The sequence below is a fragment of the Lissotriton vulgaris genome, chromosome 9 (assembly GCF_964263255.1).
Source record: "Lissotriton vulgaris chromosome 9, aLisVul1.2, whole genome shotgun sequence".
Taxonomy (NCBI): Eukaryota; Metazoa; Chordata; class Amphibia; order Caudata; family Salamandridae; genus Lissotriton; species Lissotriton vulgaris.
This window is the reverse complement of record NC_141697.1, coordinates 768,376,655-768,403,888: the sequence shown is the minus strand read 5'-3', so window position 1 is coordinate 768,403,888 and position 27,234 is coordinate 768,376,655. Positions and strand designations below refer to the sequence as shown.

General features: G+C 45.4%; 1 protein-coding gene across 1 annotated transcript in view; it reads right to left on the bottom strand.

The window, feature by feature from the left end:
• LOC147692227 (uncharacterized) overlaps positions 1 to 21,398 on the bottom strand; it is a 149,050-nt gene extending 127,652 nt beyond the window's left edge. The window contains exons 1-5 of the mRNA XM_086936756.1: positions 21,014 to 21,398; positions 17,756 to 17,987; positions 11,257 to 12,902; positions 11,130 to 11,193; positions 10,277 to 10,320 (exon numbers count right to left, since the gene is read on the bottom strand). Of these exons, the coding sequence (XP_086792882.1) occupies positions 10,277 to 10,320; positions 11,130 to 11,193; positions 11,257 to 12,902; positions 17,756 to 17,987; positions 21,014 to 21,398 (2,371 nt within the window). The remainder of the gene's footprint in view (positions 1 to 10,276; positions 10,321 to 11,129; positions 11,194 to 11,256; positions 12,903 to 17,755; positions 17,988 to 21,013) is intronic.
• Between the last annotated feature and the right edge of the window lie 5,836 nt (positions 21,399 to 27,234).

Below are 27,234 nucleotides of genomic sequence, written 5' to 3'. Positions count from 1 at the left end.
CGTCCCCCACCCTTTTTTGAAACCTGTTTGGTTAAGTGGGATCCGTTTTGAGCTGTCGGACCAGGTAATCAGGTCTTCCAGTAGTAGTGAGGCATAGTACTACGCATCCACGTCCAAAAGTGCTATCAGCCTATAATTCTCAGGAAACGTTCTATCTCCTCCTTTATAAATCGGAGTAATTACTGAAGCTTGCCAGCTTGACGGAATGTGACATTCTCTCTCTACTTCTTCAAACAGATTTTTTCAGTCTTTCGCTCCAGAAGTCCGGGGCTGATTTGAAGAATATTGAGGGAATGCCATTTGGACCTGGAGCCCGATTACCAAGGCCCTTCAGGGGTGTTCTTCTGACCCCTTCATCGCTGAGGCCTGGATTTCCAGATCTGTGTTTTACCCCGCAGTCTTCTCTGAGTTGTGCCTCTTCTATGTTGTGCACTATAGGCCATCGGCAAGTTGGGGCGCTGTTTGCAGTTTCTAGGGCACTCCTGTCGTCACTCAATTGTTCTTCACGCACCTTGGGCAGCACTTGCGTACTCTCCCTCCATTCTAGGTGGGTCGATGGTTCAGTGACTGTGAATCTCTTTGTTAATAGTGAAGCCCAATCAGCTTCTTGTACACTTGAGGTAATTGCGTTCACAAGGTGCTCTAGCCCATTTATTATTCCCCAAAATGCACTTGAGTTGGTATCTTTTGCTGTGAATAGTAATTTGGCCCAAAAGTTGTCCTCCCTTCTTCTTTTGTGTTCCCATAGTATCTTTTTATACTTTTTCTTAAGATGCCGTCTTCGGTCCCAGTCTCGTTGTGACGTCATTGTTTTTTCAGTTGAAAGTGACTTTGTGTTTTTTGAGTCCCCCGCTTTTTTGTGTATAACAGACATAATTGTTGTTAACTTGTCGGTGAAACTTTCCCAGCCTTTTATCAAGTTGTGTAGACTTATTTCACTTTCTATTTTAATTCTCTGAACTTTTACTTGAAGGTCTCCAATGTTGTCAGTTACCCATTTCAGTCGTTTCAAGTCGGTTGTGAGCGAGCTGTCTATAATTATCATACTATTTTGGTGTTTAGGAAGCTTTCGATTTTAATAGATGTGCTGGTATGAGTGGTCACTTTTAGTCGTAAATTCAATTAAGAACTGCTTGAGGAGAGGCAGTAATGGAAGTGATACTGCTGTGTAGTCAAGACTAGATAGCGAGGTCCCTCCGAGACGGGTATACTTTGGAGGGTGGTCTTCTGGTGTTCTACCGTTTAGGAACATCAGACTCAGGTATTCCAGGGTAGTTACCAGTTGCTGTCCTACTAGGTCGGGGCACTCTGATTTGAGCTGGTATTGGGGTTCCAGAACTCATTGTCTGCTGCTAGCTTGCCGTCCTCTTCTGGAGAATGAATTACATTTGAATTAAAATCACCTGTTAAGATGATTTCCCAGAAGGGGTTGCTGTTTCGTATGGCATTAATTATGGTTATTGGCTGGTTTATCTGAGCTTTTTTCTCTCTCGCCAATGGGTGTATGTAGATGTTGGCTAATAGTACAGGTGCCTTTCTGCCAGGAAAAGACAACTTTATTAGTTGCACGTTTGATCCAAAAGTAGCTATTTGCTCAGATCTGATGTTAATGTCAGTCGCAACGTAGACTGATTACATCCCTTTTGGAGGCCATACCTGCTGTCTTTTTCTGCTGGTGTGCTGAAATGTGTATACCCGACGAGCGGCAGCTCCTCTAGTGCCCAAGTCTCCTGTAAGGCGATTATATCGCATGAAGCCCAATTTGGAATGGGCCAGCCATCTTCTAGCCATTTCCTGGAACCGGCTATGTTCCATGAGATGAGCTGAAAGGTGTCTTGATCGTTGTTCGTTGTCTGTTTGTGTAAGGGCCAATTCTCTTTCCCTTTATTCAGCTTACCTGCAAGCCAGCTCCAGTGATCCAAGACACCTTCAGTATTTTCTTGTTCCCTGGATTTATCCACTCTACATCTTGCTGTTGGCGGGTTGTGCCCCCTTGTATTCCAGAGGACTGGATGAACATGATCCTTTGTCTCCGGGGTGTTCCCTGCTTTTCCCTTCTCCACCGATGTCTCCCTAAGTTGGGCCTGGGTACCGTGATTTTGCCGGTCTCAAGAGTTTTATGCCCCATGTGTCAAATTGGTGTTTAAAAGTCATGATTAGCTGAATGATCTCCGTTTGCTATGTCATGAGAGTTTGTTACGGGGTCTTGTTGTGTCCTACCTTGCAGAATTCCACTAAATGGGTTGAGTTTAGATGTTTTAGTCCTGGGATAGTGTCTTGACATGTTTTTTGGCTCTATTTCGGAGTGATGAAGACTTTAAGCTTGCTCAAATCTAGGATCTGTATTCTTACCTTGTGTTGGCCCTTTTAAGCCCTTTTTCCAGACCTAGAAGAGGATAGCTGCTTTATATGATGATAGATCCCTTATTCTTGACTCTAATCCATCTATTGCCTATTGGCTTTGACATAATTATGTATCCTTTCATTATCCTGCCTATAGTAGAGGGTGGATCCTGTGGTCCTGACTTTTTATTACATATTGGTATGGTTTGTGTAGGTACTCTGACAGAGCTAGGGGTTATTTCATCCTTCTTAGGCCTACAAGGCCCAGAACTAGAGAGACTCCATTTTGCTTTCTGTCCCTGCAGAGCTGAGATGCTTGAAGGGTAAAGGTAATGTTTATAGTTAAGCCTGTTGTCTGCTAGGGGAAAACCAGCCAGGACTGGTTCTTATCCGAGGAATGTGTTTGTCTCTTGGGTTCAGACGTAACATGCAGATGGTCACTGCAGTTGCACGAGGGGCCCTGGAGCTGGCACAGGAATTCGGTGGGAGGCAGCCCTCTGTTGGAAATTTCCATGAGGGAAGAGCATTCTATATTAGTGAAGTGCAGAGGCGGAGTGAGTTAGTTGAGCTGGAGTTGCAGAGTTAGTTGAGTTGGAGGAGCGGAAAGAGTTCGAGCTAGAAAGAGTTTGAGCTGAAAGCAGTTGAGTTGGATTGAAGCAGAGGAGAGGAGTGCAGTTGCAGGAGGAGAAGAGACAGAAGATGCTTGGAACAGAGAGAAGACAGACAGACAGTCAGTGAGCTGGAACTGAAGGAAGCAGTCAGAAGCAGTTACTTATCAGGAGGAGTTGTGAATAGCTGGAGTCTGAAGTAATGCCTTTTAGAAGAGACTGAAGTTATATCATGGATTAATCTGTGGGAGCAGCTGGAGTGAATTGGACATTGGCATGGAGACAATCAGATAGAGTGAAGAAGCCAGTGGAGCGAACGATTATCAGAGCGGCAGAAACCATTAGACTGAAGTTGGAAGGTGGAGAGAGTTTGTGGGGGAGAGGAGTCCAGTGCAGAGTGATCAGCGCAGATGTGTGTCCAAGAGTGCAGGAGAGGATCTAAGACGAGCTAAGGCACAGACGAGAGAGGAGCCCAGATGACAGCTAGAGCAAGACCCCACACCCCTCAGGTGATATCCTTCTGTATTTCCAAACATTAACCTTGTCCTTATATTGTATGTCTAATCCTTTTCTTTCAGCGGTGTGTTATAGTTCCTGTTAGTTACAGAGACCCCGCAGATAACATTGTCCCAGTTATATGTCTAATCCCTTTTCTTTCAGCGGTGTGTTACAGTTCCTGTTAGTTACAGAGACCCCGCAGATCTGTGTATGTGTCCCATTCTATTGTTATTGTAATAAAGATACCCCAGTTCTTAGTGAACCAGTGTGCATGTGTTGTTCTTATGATAGAGAGCGTTTAAATCAGGGAATAACTCTTGCATACAGTGTGTGTCCCTTGTTCTTAAAGCACAGGTAACCTTTCCTTCTAGTCAGGTGTTACAGCCAGAACAGATGCTGCCCCTGATCCGGTAAGTAGCCACTGAATAATTAGGGAGAGAGAGGAGCCCGTGGGCTGGAAGAACATTGATACACTAAGTGATTCGGCCATCCCATAATATTATTGTAGTAGCAAACCTTTAGTGAATAGTGAGAGAAACTTCCCAACATAGAGAGAGAGAGAGCTGAAGGTATTCATAGGAAAGTGATCGTCGTTGGTAAGCGGCGTTAAAGAGAGCATCAGGTGGAAGCCTGATGTGTAGGTCCGCCGGATTGTGGACCGGGCTGTGAGTTAGAGAACACTGGGGAGGACACCAGTGTCTAGGTCCGCCGGATTGTGGACCGGATTGGAAGGAAGAGAGCACTAGGGCTGCAGCCTAGTGTGTAGACACGCCGGATTGCGTGTCGAGTGAGCACTGATGGTGATCAGTGTGTAATGGTAAATAATCAGAACTGCCCCAGGGTAGATTAGTCTGGACCCATGTGGTCGCGAGACTATGAGGTATGAGTGTGGTGTAGGGCATGGACGTCCTTAGTAATCAGTGAGTATTCCTAGTAATCCCTATAGATTTAGTGGTGTTTCTAATGATATGAGCTTGTATATTGCGAGTTCCACATCCTCAGGTAGGTACCCAGGTGCCTGGATAGATGGGTCCTGAGGAGGGAGGTGGTTACGTTCCGGCTGGGTTGGAGGTGCTCTAAGGAGCTGATCCCATCTGGTTCGAGAACCCGGTCGTTACAGATAGTTGCAATCAGTTTGAGTATGTTGCTCCTATATGCATGTATCATATATTTAATGTATCATGCAGCCCCTGGGATTCGTACTCTGGTGTTAATAGCAGTTGTTGTAGATGATGTCTGTCCTTCCCTGTACTGCTGCTGGAGCTGATTTCTTTATCTGTTCCCAACAGGGTAGATATTTGTATTCTGCGCTGTTTGCCATTAGGCTTATTGCTCCTTTCGGCATCTTGTAGTGTGATTGTTAGTGGTGGCCTACTAGCCTGGTTGTTCTCTTTCCCAGTTATGCCAAAGGAGTTACTTTGGGGTGTTAGTTCCTTTCCAAAGGTTGTTGCCCTTGACTGGGTCGCATGTACACCCTCCCAGAGGGCGGCTTGTCGCTTGTTGTTTTATGTTGCTCTTGGGCATCTGTGTGGTAGGACAGTCTTTGTAGCTGAGATAGAAGGTGGGCTCTTGCCGATCTTATTTGAGGGTGTCTTAGCATCCTTACCTTGCGGGACATTTCCTGTAGAGTCCTTCCGACTTTGTATAATATTATGGAAGTGAACTTGGGGGCCACACCTGTAAACGTGAGATGGTGGCAATTGAGAATAAATTTATCAGGCAGCTCCTATCACTCCCTCCTAGTACCCCCTTGTTGCCGATGAGGCTTGATCTGGGACTGAGACCACTTGACGAAGATCTGGGTGCCAGGCCTCTAACCTTTTGGAGCAGAATTTGGACCACACCAGAGCTTATGAACTACAGGTCCGAGCTGCAGGAAATCTTGACCTATCCGAACCTAGGAAAAATCCCCTGGTTTCATTACATAAAAAATTAGCTGGTGCGTCTGGGACTAGCTAACCTGTGGTCTGATCCTGCGACTGCTTGCCCTATGATCTCTATCTCTCGGAAGCAGTTGCTCTTACTGTACCACGAAAGCAAAATCGAGGCACAAAGACATGGCACACAGTCTGGTAGACTGACTGACTCTTTCCTACCGACTAAGGACACTTATAAGCTGGAGGGAATCCTAGATGTCATATTCCCAACTACTACTAAAAAACTGTACCTACAATGGAGGTAGGGAAGTTTACCGATCCGTGCCTACACTAGCAAATGGACCGAGCCCTCCTTGAGCTTCTGCCCAGGGTGCAACTATGAGCAGGAAACAGAGCTGCACATATTGTTCTTTTGCCGAACTTATGCGCGGCCAAGAAGGCACTGGATTGTACCGGCCTGTAAAAGCCTGGGCTTCACCCATTGTATGCAGGCATATAGGATTTTTAAGGCATGATTGTGTTTGCTGTGGCCAAATACTTGGAAAACTTCTGGATAAAGAGAAGAGGCTTATTACCCAAGGCTGCAGAATAATATCTCAAATTTTAAATAATAGCTTTATGCAATCATCATTTTAATAATTTTAATGCTCTCGGATCAACTAACATTTTATGTATGATGATATGAATTAAGGAACTATGCTGCGGTTTTTCTATGACGTTTTGATTAATTGATCTGATCCAATTAATTTTTTTTTAACTGTATAAAGTTGTTTTATCTTTTATGGCAAATGTGCCGAAATAAAGAATATTGATGATGATGATGATGTATGATATTCGAAGTTTCCTCTAGGTTGTTCCCTGTACGTTCGGACTGGCATCGGTCATTGTTCCCCGGCCCCTCACTTAGTCTCTTGTTTGTTGTGAATTTTCTGAATCTTTTACAGGAATGTACTTTTTGTCCCTGTCATCCGCTTCTTCTTTTTGGCGCAGGGTTTGAGCCCATGCGGCGTGACTTTTTTTGTTTTGCCGCTATTTTTTTCTTGTTGCCTTTCACAGTAGGTTGTGGACAGTCGTGGTATCCACTTTTTCGATGGTTTCCTGTATTGCCTTTAAATGAGCTTGATTTCTCTTCACTCTCTATGTGAATACTGCTCTGTTGCCTTGATTTTCGTTTTTTCTGCACTACAAGGTCTTTGCTCTTCTTTGTCCTTGCTGCTTTTTCCATTCCGTCTTGCACAGGCTCTAATATGCTATCCGCATTAGAGACTCTTTGTTCCTTAGGTATTTGTTCCTCCCTTCCTGATGTAAATGGGGACCGCTTTTTTGGGGCCTCAGTTGATGTGTCTGTTGGGCCCTCTGACGATCTTATAGTGTTTATTTTGTGTAATCTTCTTTTCTAGTTGTAGCAAATATAGGGAACACTTTGGGTCCGGGCTTCATGTTCCCTACTGATAATTTGTTCCTTGCTTTCCTTTCACGTTTTTTTTGTCTTCTTGTTAGTTTGGTTGGATTGAGTGAGAAAGGCAAGTTTAGCGTGGGGCCTGCCTTTTCCATGTTAGTCATTTTTTGTTTTTCCTTGTCCGCCTTTTTGGGGGAGGCTGGATATGTTTTACTTTCAGCTTCTTTTGACTTGGAACGTGGCGGGCATGATTTTCTGAGCACCATAATTTGTTCTAAAAGATTTGGAAGGAGGCTCAGTTTGTCTATAATTGGGCCGCAGGCTCAGGGACTTTGTTCTAGTGTGTGTTTTGATTGTGCTGTTGTTGTTAGCGTATTCATTTGTCCTGTTTGGTGCCTATCCCTGCTATATGGAGGGCTATAATGTTCATTAAGTCTATTTGAATGTCCAGTTTGTCCGGTTGCCAATTAAGTGCCTTTGCAGAGGACTGGAGTGTTTCTTTTATGGATGTGAGAAGCTCTGGATGTATTGTAACAGCTCTATGTCCAGTCTCTTCCTGTGATGTATGACTGGTGCCCGAGTTCTGACTTTGAAATGACAAGCTATTACTGGTGTTCAGGGTTGATGTCATTACCGTTCCGATTTTATCCAGATTTTTGTCCGTCTTTCCCCCCGGATGGTCAGCTCCCCTTCATTAAACTTGGGGACTTTGTTTGCAACTGCTGTTTTGGTTAAATCTTGTGAAGTCTCCTTGTTTGATGTTGGGCTCGATGTAGGGCTTAGGAACTTCAACCATGAGTTTTCAGAGTCATTCAAGTCATTAGCCTCAGCTGTACTTGTCCTATGTATCTGGGCTTCAGTTCTCAGTGCCGGTTTAGGTGCAGGTAGCTTTATAAGTGTGCCGGGGATGTGGATTTTAAGGTGGTAATTGAAGCGGTTTTTGGAGTTGTGTATGATACTGGTGTGGTGGACCTTACTCCTTGCTTCTCTCCTTCCTTAATCCACTTGCTGTCTTTGACGGGAGAAGTCATGGCTGTTGTCTTCAATTCACCCCAGCCCTCTGCTGGTGTCCCATCTCATTAGCTGGTTCTGCTATTTCGCCTGTGCCAGCCTCAACCAGGGTAGTTTCTTTCATCTGGTTGTTCTCTTCAGTTTCCTTGTATGACTGTCTTTTACTAGAGACCTGATTTGGGTCTTGTCCACTTGGGTCCGTTTGTTCCATTGGGTCCAACAAGGGAACTGTTAGTTCCAAGGATGTTTGAGCAGTTGGAATGATGTCTGATCCTTTGTTTTGGGTCGCCCGTTGAGGAGTTAGAGGGGCAAGCAGACCTGGCAGGGCTCGTGGAGTCGAAAAGAGTGTGGCCCCAGGATTTTTCAAGAAAAAGAAGGCCTTGATTACTTCCTTTGTGCCTATCCCCTCCTGGTTCCTGAACAGGGTTGTGATTGGAGAGATTAGTGGGCTCTGAAGGTTGTTGCTGACTGGGTTATGTTTTGTTTTTTGTCCCCTTGGTTTTCCTCGCCTTTTGGGTTTTTTGAGGCTGCTTTGGGGTCCACCTAACCTTGCCCGATCTCATCCTCCGTGGATGACTAACTGTGTGTCAGATTTATTTTGATTTTTTTCAAGTTCTGAGTTGAGGCTTAGCTGTATTTACTTTGGTAAAATGGTGCTTCCGCGTTCAGCCAGCAACCGCCTGTTGCAATCCCAAGTTAATCCCAGCTGGTCCTGGCTGGTCTTGGCTTGGTCCCGGCTCTTGTCAACACCCCTGCTGGGAGAGCAAACCAACAGCTGGGTGTAGGTAACAAGATGGGCAGTAAGTTGTGTGGCTTATGGTTACTTTGAACTCTCTCCTGTGGCTCCTGACCATGCTTCCAGCCGAGCCTTGTTGCTACCAAAGCGGTAGCCGCTGTCTCCTCGGTGCCACACTGCCACAGTGCACTGCACTGCACTACTATAGCACCCCTGTGTCTTGGTCTTAGCTTTGTCCCGGCTCTCCCACTGTGCCTACACCTCACCAGCCCACACTCCCGCTGCTGCACTCACCGCAGCACTCACCACCAGGAGGTTCACGCAGTTCTGCGGTACGGTGGGAATCAGCAGGGGCTCCAAGGGATTCCAAGGCTCTTGCGCCCTGCTCTCTGCTCCCTGTTCCTGCTCACCATCCCATTCCCACGGGCCGGGCCGGTGGCTGGAGGAGTGCTGAAGGCGCTGCCTCTGCACAACTGATATTGATGTTGATCCAAGGTCGTTACGTATCGTGCCCTCGTAGGTGTCAACCAAGGTTAGATACAGTCGGAACAGAGTTGGGAGCCCCCGCTGTATAAGAATCAGCCGGGGGTCAGCCGTCGGTCTAGGCGTCCACCTCGCACACACACTCACAGCGGCTCTTGGTTCGCGGAAGGTATGAAGCTGCGGACTGGATCAGTTTGACTTCCAAGTGCAGGATGTTTGGATCACTTTTTTATTGGTTAAGCAGATGTGGGTAGCTGCAGTCCTGATTGCCTTTTGAAGTTACTGAGATAATACCACTTTGGTCCCTTGACATTCTACATCAAGCAACTCAGCCTTAATGTTTATAAAGTACAGAGAGACAGCACTATTGCGTCCACAGGTACTCAGCTGGAAACTACTTAAGGACTTAGTGAATGAGAAATGCCATTGCAATGGGGAACCCAAGGAAAAAGATGGACGACAAGGTATCTTATCCTGAACCTGATTAATCACATGACTGAATCTTCTGTCCATCATATTACATGTGGAATATGAAATACAGCAATCAAAGTATCTGTCATGTTTTGAATGAGTATCCTATCCTCCAAACTCTAAATTTGGCCCTTAGCATTTTAGCATGTACATTTTGTGGACAGATCCAAAATTGTAATTGAAGCTCATCTCATTGCAAATTCCAAATATCAATTTGCCTAGTAAAATCTTTTTTTTGATTGAGTGAGGTGAAGGGACCCTGCTTATCTGTCAATAACTACCTTTTTGTTTTCTCTTGCAAAACTTTAGTTTAGATATAAATATAATGATTAAGAGACTCTTTCACAGGAACACCTAAGTCAGCTGTCCTTTAACCATAGAGCTACTTTTATTTCAGTTTTGGAAGGCCATAATTAGGCCTGGGGTTCTGATGCGGACTTGTTCCTGTTGATAATTGATATACATTGCATCTTTGTTTTCTCAAAACAAATAACAGCTTTGGGATTGGGGGAAGACGTATTTATGGGAAAACAAAGTAATGATCTCCTTGTCTTGGTCAGTTGGCAATTACTTTTTTGACTGAAGCGCTCCCTGTGGCAGCGCTCCAAATTTGGTGAGTGGTTCACCTGCGAGATACATTGCCCCAGCTGATGGTTTGTCCATCAAACTCCAAGTAACAGCCTTAGTCTGACTAATTAATTCCGAAGAGCCTTTTGATTTTGTGGTCTCTCTTTTCAAGACAGTTATGAATATGTGTACTAAAGTAATTATTGAAACATCAATCGAGCAGAGAAACAGTACACAAAGACTCACATATCCTCATGAAGTGCATTATACAATTAAAGCTTACCTTTGTGAGATGCTGTTGTACTTTCACTTCCTGATTCACTGTTCCTGTAAACAAAACGCAAAAATGAAAGTTGTTGCTTCTGAGGGGTGCAGAATTATGCATGTGCAGGTTCACCTTTGAGCAAGTTTGTATGTATGTGAGTGTGATAGCTCCTTTCAATCAGAACGTAATAAGTTTTTAAGACTAATACACCTCAAGTCTTTGATCTACTTCAATCCCTGCCTGGGCATCCTTCGTCCCTTGCTTCTGTTACGTTCTATCCACCCAGAAGAATCGCACCGCCTAAATCAATTTTTCCTATAGCTCCTCAGTGATCATCCATATAAACATTCTGCACCTAACAATTCCAAAAAATACAAAACTCTCCATCTAGGTGCTACGCTAGTCCTGAATATTCTTGTTGCTTAAGCGCCATTCCTTATTCAACCTCCCATTTCACCCACCTGTATTTACTGCTCATCGATGCTAAACCAGTACATTTTCCCTATTTCCTCTGTACAATATATATTTCACTTTTTTACTCTGGAGACTTCTTGACCATGGGAAAATTGGCTCTATTTGATCTCTTTTTGATAGTCCCAAGAGCCACATTTTATGCATGCCTGTAGAGGCTATAAAATATGTCTTTGAACATTCCTCTTTCATATTCTCTCCTTCCAACTTACATTGAAGCTTTCTGTCCTTAATCCACTCTACTATTCCAGTTTCATAAAGCTTGGCCTCATCTCATAACATTCTATCCCAGCCTATAGGTTTTACCGCTCATCACACGCCAGATTCTCACACCAACACTTCCTCACCAAATTGACACAGAACAAATACACACCTCTGCTCAAAACAATTGGTAATGTACCTTTTAGGTTTTGCTTCTTCTGTGCTTTCATCCTTCTCTTCATCAGATTCAGCATCCTGTGAGCCTCCGTCCTCATCCTCTGAGCCTCCGTCCTCATCCTCTGAGCCTCCGTTCTCATCCTCTGAGCCTCCGTTCTCATCCTCTGAGCCTCCTAGCTTTCCTTTCTTGGGTCCAAGGCTGCTTTCCTGGTCACCTTCGGAGAAGTCCTTATCTATGTGACTCTCAGAGCTGTCTTCTATCTCTTGTTCGTTGGAGGATTGGCATCTTTCAGACTTTAGTGATGGAGAGTGCTCCTCTTCCTCCAGTTTTTTCATTCTGTTCTCATTAAAATCCTGCTCCTCTTTAGCTATTTCCTCCTCCTTCTCAGAGTTGGCACTCTCTCCATCTTCTTCTGTACTGTCCTCTGTCGCCTTCTCCACTTCTTTTACAATAAGCAACTCTAACCCAGCACTGCTGTCTTCACTTTCTTCCTCACTTTCCTCTTGATTCAGATCTATGTTACTTTCCTGCTCCATATCTACCTTGTCATCATTACTTTCTGCTTTCACATGTAAAACCTTCTTAGCCTCGTTCAGCTCCATTACAACTTCTGCTTCCTCATTTTCTTCTTTCTCCTCTTCTTTCTTTCCTGGTAGGGATATCTTCTCTGGTCCCTCCTCCAGAGTCTTTTCTTCCTCCTCAATTTCATCCTCATTCCTTGTGTGCTTCTTTCCCTTCATTTCCTCCAGCTCCAATTCTGTCTCTTTACCCCCCTCCTTTGTCACCATATTTGCATACACTTTTGATTCCCTCTTCTCTATCTCCCCTTTCTGTCCCAGTCTGCCTGCACTTCTCCCACAAACATTCATCACATTCTTCTTATTTTTCACATGTTGTTCCATCAGCTTTTCGTTACCAAGTCTGCAGCCATCAGAAGAACTTGAAGGTTCATCAGTCTCACTAAAGCTACTTCTCCCACTCACAACCCTATCCACTGAGAATCCTTCTTTATCATTCCCAACCCTGGTTGCGACTATAGTGTTTTTTTCGCCCCCATCACGAAGATGAACTTCTTTGATCTTGTCACAAACTTTCCTCTGTTTTCTTTGAAGACACAATGCCCATTCATCAGCTGAGCTTTCTTCTTCGTCCCCACTCTCCTCTTGTTGACGACCTCTAGATAATCTTTCATTCAACTTGATTTCTGTTTCCACTGCTGAGGTTGACTGTTGTGGGTTTGCTTCTGGAAATAGTGATGAAGTTAGGCTCTGGGCTAACTCTAGATCACGCTTCCAAGTCTTGACCTTCTTTCTGCCTCTTGTGCCAGCCAATGTCTCTTCACTGTCTTGTGGATGAGCCCAAGTGTCTGAGGTGGGCATCAAGTCATCATGCTCTGATGTCACTGCTTCTGCACAGTTGGCGGGCCGCAGCTTCTCCTTTGAATGTTCTGAGTGAGTTTGAGCTACAATGTGTCCTTTTGGAAAGAGGGATTCTTCCTCTTGGTTGACTTCTGGAGATTTTAGTTTTATGCCATATTGGCCATGGGGTGACATACTCTTCTGGCTTGAGCTTGAGGAGGGAGACCCTCTCTGGATTTTGAAATCTGACACTAACATCTCCTCCTCAGAGGGAAGTCTTGTCACGCCTCCTTCTTCATTGTACCTTCTCCTATCTTCTTTGCAGTGTGTGGAGTTCTTCTGGCTGACATTGGCTGGAGAGTCTGCACTGTCAGGGGAAAGGGTTGAGAAACTGCAACCAAGTTTTGTTTCCTTAGGTCTTCTAGTCCTCTTCACTCTACATGAGATAGAAAATAGAGAAAGAGTATTTGGATTCCAATGCAATTGTTCAATGAGTAGTTGGATAGCTCAGTGTCCCGATAAACTACATGGCACAGGATCACTAAATCGCATAGATATGTCACATGAAAAACATACAATTACAACAACGCACCCAATAAATCACAAGGTAAATCAAGGTAAGTAGATTTGTGTTAAGATGACCAAATGTAGTTATTATGGGGGCGTAGCCTGGGTGCCAAAGGGAAATGGAGCCCCACATGTATGCTGACACCGAGGATGACCACCACCAGCAGAAATCCACTGTCTCCCCTGGCACTGAAAACTCCCCCATTCATACATTGGTGAGAAGAGATCAGGCAGGGAGGGCAGTCATGGGGAGACAAAACTGCCCCCGAAGCCAGCAGGAGCTCTGGTCATGACACAAAATGGCAGCCAGCCGCAGGAAATGGAACCTAGCGGGGTACTGTGCATGAGAAGCAGCAGGGGACTGGGGATAGTCGTGTGCGGTCCGTATGGTAGAGGGACAGGACAAGTAGGTCCCTGTCTGATGAAGCAACATAGATCCTCCTTCTTGGGCCCTGCTGTGGGGACTTGCTGGTGCATCGGGAGCTGTGTGGACTGAATTAGAAAAGAGACTGCACAAACCTGAGGGCTAGGGCATTTTCAGCCTCCTCAGCCGTGAGCAGATACACAGAAGTGCAGGCGCTGAGTGAACCAGTGGTGCCACCCTTCCTGAAGACAAGGGCCAGTAACGTTGGGTGGCAGCAAGAAACATGTGCATAAATGCCAGCCAGCGCATACTTCTCATGGCTGTGCCATGGGGGGAGAGACTAAACCCCCATAATAATTCTAAATAGTTTGAGAAAAGGGTCAAAAGTGTCACAGGCCACAGATTGGACAAATACACATTCAAAAGTGAATGACAAGCATTGGTTCGGGGCAAATGTTGGCCACGGTGTATGTGGAGGGGGGTGAACAAGATTCATCACGCAGAGAATTGTTGCACGCCATCAAAGAAACCAGAACTGCCTTTAAAGACAAGATTGACACAGTGGCAGTGGACATTACTCTAATTGAGGCAGACGTTGGTGAATTGCAAACAGAGTGAACACAGGGAGGTTACCCAACTACATGCCATGGTAGAGTAATCAGTGGGGGGATCCAGGCGCAACAATTTGTGGCTGGTGGGCATTCCTGAGAAGGCCGTGGGCATGGAGTAGAATGTTTAATAGAGGACTTTGTTGTCAACACTGTGAACGAGGACTTACCCCTCACTTTGTAGTAGAAAGAGCACACCTGATGCCAAGAGACCCTATAAAACCCTCGGCAAGACCAAAACTGATTGTAGCCAGCATCCTCAATTTTTAGATTGTGACAAAACCTCCCAACGACATAGAAAAAGCAGTTTGAAAACCACACAATCTTTGTCTTTTCAGACTACACACCAGAGGTAAAGGCCAAGCGTAGATTCTTTGATAAAGTTAAATTAGAACTCCAAAAATGGAGGTACAGGACAAGTGGAGATTCTTTGATAAAGTTAAATTAGAACTCCAAAAATGGAGTCTGCAGAATGATGATTTTCCAAGCTAAATTGAGGATCCTGGCTGAGGGGAGGTCCTAGTTCTTCTGTCCCTGGGGTGAGGCTCAGAAGTGGCTGGAGTGTTTGTGACCTGTGGAGACTGGAGAACACAAGATACACAGATGTTTCCGGGGGGTGTAACATGAGCAGAAACATCGGCAGCTGGAGTGGCATCTATGGAGAGAGCCATGGGTGGGCGACTGGCAAACATGACAAGAACTGCTGCGATCAGAGGCAGGAGATTAGCCATCGCTATGTGCCTGAAAAGGACCAAGTGACATTTCTCAATTCAAGAGAAGGGAGAAGAGACTGGTGTACAAGTGAATACAAGCAGATTTGATGTTGGATCGGGTGGGTGGAAGGTGCCTCAAGTAATTGGGAAGCTGGTAGTTCCACACTTGCAGCCTGAGGCAGTAGAGAGGCAGGAACTACACATGGTGTGGGAAGGAGTGGGGTCAACACTACATGATGCACATGAGAGGAGGGACAGTGGAAGCTATATTTGGGACTAAGCACTAAACTCCTTTTATGAATACACAAGATTGAAATGACACCCAGGGGTTCTCACCACCCTTTGGCTGTGGACCCAGGTGGGTGCTAGGCTGCAGTGAGAGGAGACTGGACTGGGAAGCAGTTCAAAGTGGCCTCCTGGTATTTCCCACATGGTTTACAGTCAATAATGTTGGGAACATTCTGAGTTTGGCTGGCACAAACACCGAACATGATTACTGGTACAATGGGCAGATTCAATATCACCATGTGGGAAAAGCTAGATAGAGTCATTATGGACAGCCAACTATTTGAGGGGCACTACTGATTGCAGACCATAGCAACCCCCTTGAGTCTGATGGATATATGGAGAGAGGAACATCCCACTGATAGGCAATACTCTTACACCTCCGGGCCCACTTGCTCTATGTCAAGGCTGGACTACATCCGGGTTCCACAGTCACAGGGGGTTGGCTCAAGGACACACACTACTACCAAGTAGGGAAGAGGGATCTCAGACCACGCTCCAAAATGCATGCACAGAATCAACCAGCCACTCAGAGACGAGTTGACTGGAAACTAGACCCCCTGGGAGTTTTGTGAATGACACTCAAGAAAGCTTTGAGCTGCAAATACTAGTTGTATGGGAGACATACTGGCCAGTAATTAGGTGGTGCCTAATAGCACCCGTATTTTTAAAGTGGGAGAGTATATTAGAGATATGCTACAAGAGGCTAGGAAAGAGGGGAGTTTGCCCTAAGATCTTACGACAGCAATTGTAATACTCATTCATAAAGCGGGTAAACCTGCTAAACAGTGGCCACCTACAGACCCGTTTCCCTGTCAATACAGAAGTCAAAATATGGGCAAAGGTGTTGAATCGCCTTCTTCAGGTAATTGCCAAATTAATAGCTCCAGACTGATCGGGTTCATGCCTTTGCGATCTACTCACCACAACCTTAGAAGTCTTTTTGGGTGGCCCAGTCAATGACGCTGGTGGCCATTAGGGGAGGCTCTATACCCTTTATACTCTATACATTGAATAAGGGCAAAACATGTAGACTGCATTACAGAGCCTCCCCAAGTCTTTAGTTGTTTTTTAACCATGTGATAGGGAGTGAGCAATACATTTCCTAAGACATTAACCCTCCTACACATTTGTATGCTTTCATTTTCATAGGTTCCCAAGGGCCCTGAGCAAATATATTGGGCACTACAGCATCTAAAGAGCTCCAGGGAGAACCATAGACCTATGTCAACATGTGATGATTGAGGGCCTTCATTCTTTTGAGCAGAATTACCATTTGTTGTTCCCCCCTTGTAGGATCTGATCTTTGAGACGCCCAGCAATTCTATTAGAAGGGGTGTCTAATACATTTGTGACTGTGTTTATTCCAGAGGATGTGTTTAGACACCATCAGCTTTTCACTGTCTACATCCTTCCTTTGTGATAGTTCAATGGTTTTAATACTTGCCTCATTGTAGAATCCATGGCATGATTCTGCTCAGCTGTACTACAATTGTGCCCCTTGTTTAATGGTTAGATTTACGGATATATTATGGATATTCATGTTACCATGAATAATAACAGCATATTAAAACAAACTTTCATTATTGGGCAGTGTATGCATGCAGGTGGGAGTTTGCTGTGGCAAATGCTGCAATAATTTTGGTCTTTGCATAATAGTGGTAATACGTGCCTCATTGTAGAGGTACACACAATGATGGTACCAATCCATACTATGAGGCGGTTCCTGATCTTGTGGGAATTCGTGAAACTATGGTCCACCTTAGAAAAACTGCCGATCCTGGCATAATGGTGCTTATTCCTGGTACATTACTATCAAACTGCACGCTTCCCTCACACACTGGACCTCTGCCTCTAGTACTGCACTCTTTACTCTCACACTGCGTGCCTCTCTCACACACTCTTCTCCAAACTCCAGTGCTGCGCACTCCATTCTTACACTGCAGAACTGCTCACGAACAAAACATAATATTAATCATATAGGTGAAACCTAATGCATTTACCAATGCTTGTTATTTTTGTAACTTACTACTTTCAAGCGAACCTTTAATCCTACTGTATGATTTAGACTGTCCTAGGAGGAGAGGCCATGTAGAAAAATGTATGGAAGTAAATTGTAGAAGTGAAGTAAGATGGTATCTTTATGACAGATGATTTGAAATTTTAGTTTCTGAAGTGTGGCCATCGCCTTTGGCTTTTTAGGCACTTTGGCTGAAATTGTGCCAAGTAACACACAATTTAACCACCATACTCTTGAGATTTTCTTGATGAGACAAATCATGGTACCTTTGGGAATGGTAAGGCTAGCATGAAACTCCATTAAAGTAATGGAATAGTTACTGTGTGTTCTATCCGCATATATGGCTTTAAAAAGAAAAAATTGATGATTGTGCTGTAAAATGCAGCACTTGGCCCACTTGTTTCAAAATGTTCACCAGGGAGAACCCCCAAACCACCCAGCAGGAAGTCAGACTCCTTCCCTGTGCTTGTTCACTCAAGAAACTACGGGGTGGATATTTACGCCTCATCACTTTCAAAGGTAATCAGCTACCTCTAAATCCCACTGGATTTATTGTAGTTGATTGACCAAAGTTTACGTATGTGGCTTTTACATCTGCAGAATGTCATGTCTTTCCTCTGCCCAATGCTAAATATGAGTGTACAGCGTCGACATAAGGATGCCTTTGGTACAAAAGTCTGTGTGTCACTGTACAGCCCAGAGATCTAAGACTGTATTGAAGCCTCAACTTACCTGGTCGAGATACTGGCTGCAGACTCCCCACTGCATGTTGTTGTGCCATTACAGCTGGGTATGGGGTTTTCTGTTCTTTGCCAATGACCTTCCTTTAAGGTGGGCTTCTTATCCTCTGCTCCCTGCCGCCGTGTAACATCTGAACCATTCAGACCAGATTGCTGAAAGATGCCTGAATTGTGTTGGCCATGCTGGACTGATGAAGGGATAGAGGGCGCTGCTTGCAGTCGAACTGAGAATGTTGAAACCGAAGCAGGAAATACATTTTCAAAAGGCATATCAACAATATCTTCTTTATACTAACCACTCCACAGAATGTTAAAAAAGCAAGACAATACCACACCTAATATAGAGATTTGTGATGGCCCAAGAGCTGGTGATGGTTAATGGAAGAATGACGGGTGACTGTTAAAGAATGAAGTGAGCAATGGACAAAGGCTTGTGATTGTCAGAAAAGACAGGACTGGTGGTAGTCATAGGATAAAACTGTTATGCTAAATTGTGGATGAAGTGTTGGTTAATGGTGGAATCACTAAGGGAAGAAGAGCTTGTAAGGGTAATTGAAGGAACGATTGATTACACAGGAGGAAAAGGTCTGATCAAAGGAGATAAAACATCTGAGGTTTAATGAGAAACATGAGATGGTCATTGATGAAAAAACTGACGCTAGTTAGAGCTGGAATGACTGGTGGTGGTAAGTGGAAGAAGCACCTGTAATTACCAAAAAATTAAGGATCCTGGGACTATATTATGGAAGTGCCCCAGGGGTTTACCAGGAGTTTCTTCCTGCTTTTGTGCACCCCTGGGGCACTTTGGTGTTACAGAAGGGGCCTCAGATGCTTGTGCAACCCCCCTCTGTAATACTGTTAGCACTAGTGCACATGAAGCGTTAGTGCCATGCTCAGAGGACATTCCCTCATTTGCATGGGGATGTTGCCCTTTGCAAATGAGGGAATCCCTTTTCCTCTGCACCCACACCATATTATAGTGGTGGGCACAGTAGCAAAGAAGCTGTCAGGTGGTGCACTGACAGTGCACCACCTTTTCAGTGCGCCCCCTGATTGCAGCCCTCTGGACGGGGAAAGGGGGTCCCGTGAACCCCCAGACATCCCTATGCAGGCGGGGGCAGTCACTCACTGCACCTGCCTGCAAGGGGATCTCTAATCCCTTTTAAAAGTGCAGGTGGGCTTCATCCTGCACAGTAAAAAACAGAGCAGCTTCAAACAAGACGCTCTGTTTTTCGCCTGAATGACTGCCCTGTGAGCAGTGCGAGTTCCCAGCTGCCCTGGGGGTAGCGCATTCCATGCAATAGGGCGCACTTTCCCTGTTTGTGCATGGCGCACCTATTTTAAGGTGTGTCGGGTGCAAACTGGGAAAGTGCACACTTTATATATTTGGGCCTCAGGTTGTCAATGAAGCAAAAAACAGTGACTGTTTATTGATTTAGGACCAAAGGTGACCATCAGTAGAAGAACTACTGAAAACCATTTTAAGAACCATGGTTCTGATTCTGGTAGAGGCATCACATACCCATTGACCTTAGTGACATCAGAGTGAGGCAAATCAACTGACCTTTGACCCTGAATCCCAGGAAACTGTACCACAAGACCTTGATGCCGGTGACATCACAATAATTGACACCACTGAAGCTTAAGGATTTTCCCAAAGACAAAATATATTTTAAAATCAAATGGAGATGCACAAATGGAATATTTAAAAACAATATTTGCATGGCCCGTCAGTACTAATTCATGTGGACTACATATTCCATTTGAAATATGTTAATAGTTTGATTTACTACTTATCATGGTTAATACATTTTGATTTATGATCACTATCATAATTGCGATTTACGGAAGTGACTGTCTATTCAAACACATATTTTTTCATGTAATCACCATAATGGAACAAAACAACATGTTTATGTTTTTAATTTGTTTATTTTTGTTCCTAGAAATGCACATTCCACTTCTGAATTTACTTATTTTATACGTAAGTGTTATAGCTCAATGGATGCTACAGAAAGTAAACCGTGTGTGACAGAGCACTGTTTAATTTCTGTTCTTCGCAAGGCTTTTACTACCTCTTAGACCAAGGGTCACAAGGAAGAAACCAGGTGTTGCGCCTGTGAACCTGGTGCTTAAATGACCACTAATATTGGAACAGTTGTTGATGGTCAATGGAGTGTATACAGATAATGGTTAATCAAATAGCTTGCCAATATTAAAGAAAAAATGACTATTAAAGGAAAATAACTGAAGGGCTGGCGTTTTTCAATGTAATAACGACTGGTGAAGGTGTGTTGTGGTCAACATAAGGCGCTATTGGTGACATTTATCCCACCTTTTCAGAATATTGAAATATCAACCAGGCCTCCAACTAATGGAAAAGAGCAGGATACAGAGTCAAATGGCCAGATAAGGGACACCATATAGGAGAAGAGGTAGTCAAGCCTTTCGTGTTTATCCCTGCGGCTCAAAAATTATTTAGAGATCCATTTAGACACTTACGTTGATGAAGTTTTATACAGTGCGGTTTATCGCAATCCCCAACATCAATTGATGAGGGCTGTTTTTTCTGTTAACAACATCTATGGATTCAGCGGAGTAACCACTGGTATGGAAATCCTGAAGAAGGCTTTGCCGAAACGGGTTGGTGTTCAACATATACTACCAGGGTCTACATATTTGGATATAGTTCAATAGGACATCACTCATCAAAAATGGGACATATTCAGACAGACTCTTCAGAACCCAATTAAACCCCAGAATCCTTGCTTCAATGCTCCAATGACCTGTTTAGTTTTACCAATTCAGGCCCTCGCTTTCATTCTTATACCATATTCCCACATTAAAAGCAGTTTTCTACCACCAGCTACTGAGCATCTGTTTAAACATTCATCTTTTCACTCCCTCGCTGTTGCATATTGTTACTACATGACTCTACCACAAATCTGATGTGTGCCTCCTACATACAATCTCCCTTCTCATCTGATAATCATCCAATTCTCCTCCATTTGTCTGAGTGCAATGGTACTGAAGTCTTCCGTTTCTGAAAAGCACGTCAAACCCATCACATTTAGAGTCACACACTTCTTTGATTAAAAAACATTTTCTAATGATCAGTGTATTTGTTAGACTTCCACTAACTTTTCGGAGATTAAGCCTGTCTGGAAATCTCATTATTTCTACAGGTATTTCACTTCTAACAGGAGCCCACTCTCTGCATCAATCTAATCTCAACATTCTTCAGTCTTACCTGGCTTTGTATCCAGCACTTGATCTTCATCGCTGGTTATGACAGATCTGATGCGGTGTCTGTGCACTCCCAGGCTTGGCTTCACCTGCTGTTTAGCCTTTTCAGTGTAATGTTGCAATGTCAGACACCTGCATTGACCTGAATTGTCAATGTAGCAGCTTCCGCTCGATCTTGTTTTGTTTGGCACTTTGGCATTGGTCTGGTAGGTGTCTTTCTCTCCTGGCCAGGCACAGCGAGGGCAAATGACCCATTGGAGGGCCGATCGTCCTGCGTTCTCCTTCCCTCCTAAGGTACGGTGTCCATCAGCCCTCAGTATATCAGCTCTGTCAGGGCCTATAGGAGGGTTACTATCCTCAGGGCCGAAGGAGTGGGGCCTCATTGCCATCCAGGGATTCCGGAGTGACCTGAGATATTTGTGGGTGGTAAAGTCCCCAGAGTCGTAGTATAGACTGGCATGATCCGGGCGCTGGAGCCTTCCATGATGGCATTTGCATGAACATCTCCCTTGGACTTCTTCAACATCAGAGTGGATTTCTTGCATAATATTGAGAGAAAAAAAATTGCATGAAGCAAGTTGGATATATGACACTAAAATAGTCAACTTAGAACAATTGTTCTGCTACATGAAGAGTTTTAGAACTCTTTGCAAATTCAGCTATTCATGTATCCATTTTTGAACTAGACATTCACTCACCTCTGCGAAATCCCTTAGCCAATAATCTATCTTTAGCTTTATCCTTATCTAATCATACCAGTTACCTATCTTTAGTATCTATTCATATTCTTTATATAGACAACAACTTATCTTTGACTGGTCTCTCTTTCGTTTTCAGCTATTCACCCAACTATATTTGCCCATAAACTTGTCCATCCTTAGCCACCACTTTATGAATTTCTATGTAAACATTTATCAGCCTTAGTAACCAACCTCTTATCTTTTCTCATCTCTTCATTTTTAGTTAAAAACCTTTCCATCTTATCAGGCTAACAATCTTACTTATCTAGATATTGTAATCTTAAATAGCCTTATTTCCACTACAAGGTACAAACAAGTGCATTGAACTAGGAATCCCGGGTCATAGAGATAGCAGCAATATAAATGAGTTCATAATGAGCAACACGTTGATCAATCAGCACTTCTACAATGTTCCTACAAAAATCAGAGGAGAATTTGCCATGACGTTGTTAAACTCTTTAAACGAGCTATGACATTGCGCCTTATCTGTTTGTGCCTCCTTAGTAGCTTCTATGGCTATAGTCATACCTATAGTTCCAACTTAACCCCAAATACTAATATGGCATATTGTGAAATCTGGCTGTTTGCTTGCCACACTTGTACAATAACTTAACATTGGGACTACTACGACACCCTACAATAAAGTAGTATAAAAGAAGCAAAAGAACAAATTGATAGGAGTTCCAATAACTAATATATCACATCAAGCATGTTGATAGTGCTACTACACTAAGGTGATGCAACTGAGGCTTGAAAGAGAAAGATCAACCTCAATCAGACAGAAATATTCCCCCTTTTTGGAGGCAATGACGTCTCCAGATATTTTTCTAATCCCATTCAGTTTTAGTATATAAAAAGAAAGACAGAGTGACTTCCTAACCAAGTAGTGTGTTCCCTTCTGGGCTTCTTTAATGTATCCTAATCTATTGAAAGCAAATAATCTGGATTAGTCCACATATAAAACAGGTCCAGGCTATTAAAATATGCCCTTATTACATTAACGAAATAGACTTCTCACATTAACCATTTTCGACAGTTAAGGAGGGTGCTTGTCCCTGTCCACAAGTAATTTACTTTGTTGGAGCTTACTAGCTTTCAATGAATAAATAAGTATCTTTTATATACTTTTGTGGAATAAAGATCTTTAATGGATCCCTTTGTCTGCTTAGGATAAATGAAGGGTAGACTTTTTGCTAATACAATCAGGATTTAGCTTTCATATCCATCAAGCAGAGGCCTTAAAGTTGATGTGTCTATCAGTGGTGATCCAATGCAGATCTTTGAGGAAGCAAGATACTGAAGAATGTTTGGGTAGTCGGAAAAGCAATCTAGCAGCTGAGTTTTGAACAATCTGAAGGCATCTGAATATTGCCTTGTCAGCGCCCAAATAAAGGATGTTGCCATAATCTAGCCTGAAAAGGATCATGGCCTGAATGACCGTTCTTTGGGCTGAAAAAGGGAGCATCCATTGGATCTTTTTAAGCCATTCCATAGAGGTGAAACAAGAAGGTCATTTTGGCTATTTGAGGTTTCATGGACAGAGTGTCGTCTAGCCAGATGCGCAGGCTTTTCAGCTTGTCAGCCGGTATGGGAAGTGAACCCAGAGTGTTGGGCCAGAGCTGAGGTACACAGAGCTGAGGATTTCTGCCCAGTACTAACACCTCAGTCTTATCCCCCTTAAGTTTCAGGGAATTAGTATTCATCCAGTTGGCAATATAGCGAGGGTCCGCTTCCTGATCCGATGACAGAGAGAAAATTATCTGAGTTTCATCGGCATAGGAAAATATGGCTACTCCATGGCTTTCTACTAGATCTGCTAAAGGGCGAACTTAAATGTTAAAGAGCATGGGACTAATCGCCATATTCATGAAAATCGGCATTTGCGATTCTGTAATAGCGAAAAAAAGCGAATCGCTATTCAGAAATAGCAAATCCGAATTCATGAAGAATTGCGATAAAAAAAAGCGATTCGCACGCGATCGCTAATTCCGTTAGTGATGACCGATAATCGCAGAATAATCGCTATTTCCGGCTACCCGCGCCTGGACTGCGAGCTCGCAAATAGCGATATCGCTATTTGCGAGATCGCAAACTCGCGAGATCGGGAAAACGGGAAGTCGCATTTCGAGCCCAGTGATGACATCACAACCAGGAAGCTGCCGGTTCCCACCACCATTCTCCACAGTGAGGCTGAGAGAGAGGGAGCATTTTGGAGAGCTGCAGCTAATCAGGAAAAATACCACAGAACCACAACCCTGGTACAATGGCTGAGGATTCTGCACCTGGCACCAGCAGCTCGTCTGGGCGCAAAAGAAAATTGAAATTCTCGGAGCAGGAGCTTCAACACCTCATAGAGGGGGTGGTGGCAAATCATGACAGACTGTTTGGCACAGATTCTAGGAGGGTCCCTGAACAGGAGAAGCAGCGGATATGGCAGGGGAGAGCCGCGACAGTGAACTCCGTGGGAGTGGCGGACAGGTCCCTCGAAGAATTAAAGAAGCGCTGGTACGACCTCCGAGGCCGTGCCAAGGAGAAGGTGGCGGCGCGCCTTGGGGAGTCCTCGGGCACTGGAGGAGGAGGACCAACTGTACCACCCAATACTGCCATGGAGGACCAGGTGGAGGACACCCTGGAGAAGGAGGCCTGTGTTGGATTTACAAGACTGGACTCATCCCGCACCACCCAAGACACCCAAGGTAAGTGGCATGCGACTGCGACCCTGCCCCCTATGGATGTCCATGACCAAATAGGCTCCCCCAATGTCCCATAGGCATGCCATAGTTGCACATCAAGGAATGTCCTGAAGCATTGTGGGAGATGTAGTCTGGCCACAATGTTGTAGTACCACAATGCAGCCAGACAGGTCCCAAAGCACACAAAGCCACTGCCATTCAGGGAATGTCACCCAGCATGCATGTAGCAACTGCACGTCTGCCAGATACATGCAACTAATGATCCACCACTTACCCCCACAGGTGGCGATAGCAGCGACAGCGAAAGGCTGCAAATCGATGAGGGGGTCCAGGAGGAGGAGGTGCCACCACCAACCCAGGCACCAGCCCCTGCCGCTGCATCAACACCAGCAGCAAGAACCACCTGCAGTGTCCCCCCTGCGACTGGTGCAGCACCCACAGCCGCTGCCAGGCCAACCACCATCGTGCCACCTGCTACTGCTGCTCCTCCTAGAGCCGCAGCCAGGGCAGTCACCACTGTGCCCCCTGCATCTTCTACACCAGCCACACCAGCAGTCACACCCCCTGCATCTGGCGCACCTGCAACACCTGCGGTCATACCCCCAGCAGCTGTCGCCTCTACATCCGGGGCTGCGCCAGTTTCCACGCTGCGGCCAGCCACACACTCAGGCCAGCAGGGCAGGCGTGGCAGGTCACGCCAGCATTCCACTCCAGCTAGCAGGCGGGCCAATGATCAGGGACTGGCGCGGCTCAGCGTCGAGAGACGCATGCTTCGGATTCACCAGCGCCAGGCACAGCAGCAAGGAGCTATACAGCTCCAGCTGCATATGATAGGGCGCAATGTGGCCACTGTTGCAGGCCACATGGACAGCATGAGGGCAGCCATGGCAGGTGTGGGAGAACGATTGGACAACATGACTGCAGTCATGGCCGGTGTGGGTGAGGGAATGGCCCGCATGGCTGCAGCCATGGAGGCCAACACCGCTGCCATGTCGCGACAGCGCAGTGGAGCACGCCGGCGCCACCGCCAACTAATGACCCGGCTGGCCACTTACAGCAGGGCAAGTTATGTAGCAGCAAATAATACTTCTCTGTTGGCGCGGCGCTCCCTGACCCAGCAGCACCAAATAATACAGTGCAGCGAGGACATGACTAGGGTGCTGGAGACCCTCACCACGGCCGTCATTGCTCTTCACCCTCCAGCTATTCCATCTGTTGTGGGGGGTGATGATGCGAGTGAGGGGGCGTCCAGCGTCAGCTCTCAATCTGCCTCACAGGTCCCACCACACACCCGCAGCACCAGGCCCACCCTATTGCCTGAAGCCCCGGAGGAGGATGCCCATCAGAGGCGCTATGGCGCAACGCGCACTAGGCGCTCCTGAGAACTGCAGTAAATCAATGGCACAGGCTGAGGTTAAGCCTGCCATGTAGTGATGCACAGCAGTATGGCGTAATACTGTTTGTTGTAGTTATTTGGACTGGAACCTTATTTTTATTTTTGTGAATTGAACAAATACATTTATTTTGCTACACACATTAGCGTTGTGTCATCATTACATTTTGCATGCATTGTTGATTTGTGGGGTGATGGAAGTGGTTGTACTAGAAACTGTTCACTGTGATGTGGTTGCGACGTCTGTGCCCTTCTGCTGGGTTCTCCCCATGTGCATGGCGCGCATGTGCAGGTGGCCGGTTGTCCCCCTCAGATTCACTGCCAGAGATGTCAACAGGTATCCGGCGCTTGGCTGCAATGTTATGTAGTATTGCGCAGACAGCCACAATGCGGCAGCACTTTTCAGGACTGTAATACATGGCCCCACCTGTCTTGTGCAGTATGCGGAACCTGCTCTTGAGCATGCCAAATGTCCTTTCTATGCAATTCCTTGTCCGTATGTGTGCAACATTGTAGCGCCTGTCATGCCTTCCCCTCAATCATCACAGGAGCCGGAGGGTATGGTTACATACATCTTTATTCCTTCATGCTCGGTCCCTAACTGCCCCTTGATCTCCTGTCCCTCCCATTCCTGTTCCCGGTTCCCGGCTCCGCCCCCCAACTACTAGACTGCCTCACGACATGACATCTCCCCCCTTTTTAACAAACAAAATTGATTCCCGAAATTTCTATGATATCTTGATCAGCTGTACGGGGCGGCGACCCGCCTGTTTGAGTCATGAGACACACCTCCATCACAAACTCAAACTCGGTCTGTTTCTCAGGTGTCAGCAGGGTGCAGTCTGTTGGAGACACTTCATTGTGTCTTTCCGGCTGCCTTGACGGGAGTATCGCTTCCTGTGATGCGGCTGTCGATGGCTCCGCTAGAGGTCGGCTGTTCGTATTCTTTTGTAGTTCTTGTTTGAGCGGCAATTGATCGCCTGCACGTGTGTCCATTGTTTTAGTTTTCTTCCGAGCGCCTGCATGCACTTCTATGTCTCGTTGTTTTATTCGGTCAAGGACAACACAGTCCTCCTGTCTTTGAACAGGCATCTCAGACAACACAGATGCACGTTTTTCTTCTGACTGATGATGATGACCTCTCTTCCCCCACGTGTTGGCCCCTCTGGGTATGGTGACTGGGTGGTCCTTTTCCACCCAGCGGGTACAGTCACCTGCATCTGTGCTTCTTCTGTGTCCTTTTTGCGTGAGCCTTGCTGACCCCTTCAATGGTGACGGTGTGTTCTTCACGTCATGGTGTTCCTGGGGGTGACATGGCATGTTGTCTTGTGGGGAGTTCGGACATTGCAGGTTGTTGGCCTGAGGTGTGTTGCTTTGGACAGGGAAGGCGGCCTTTGCT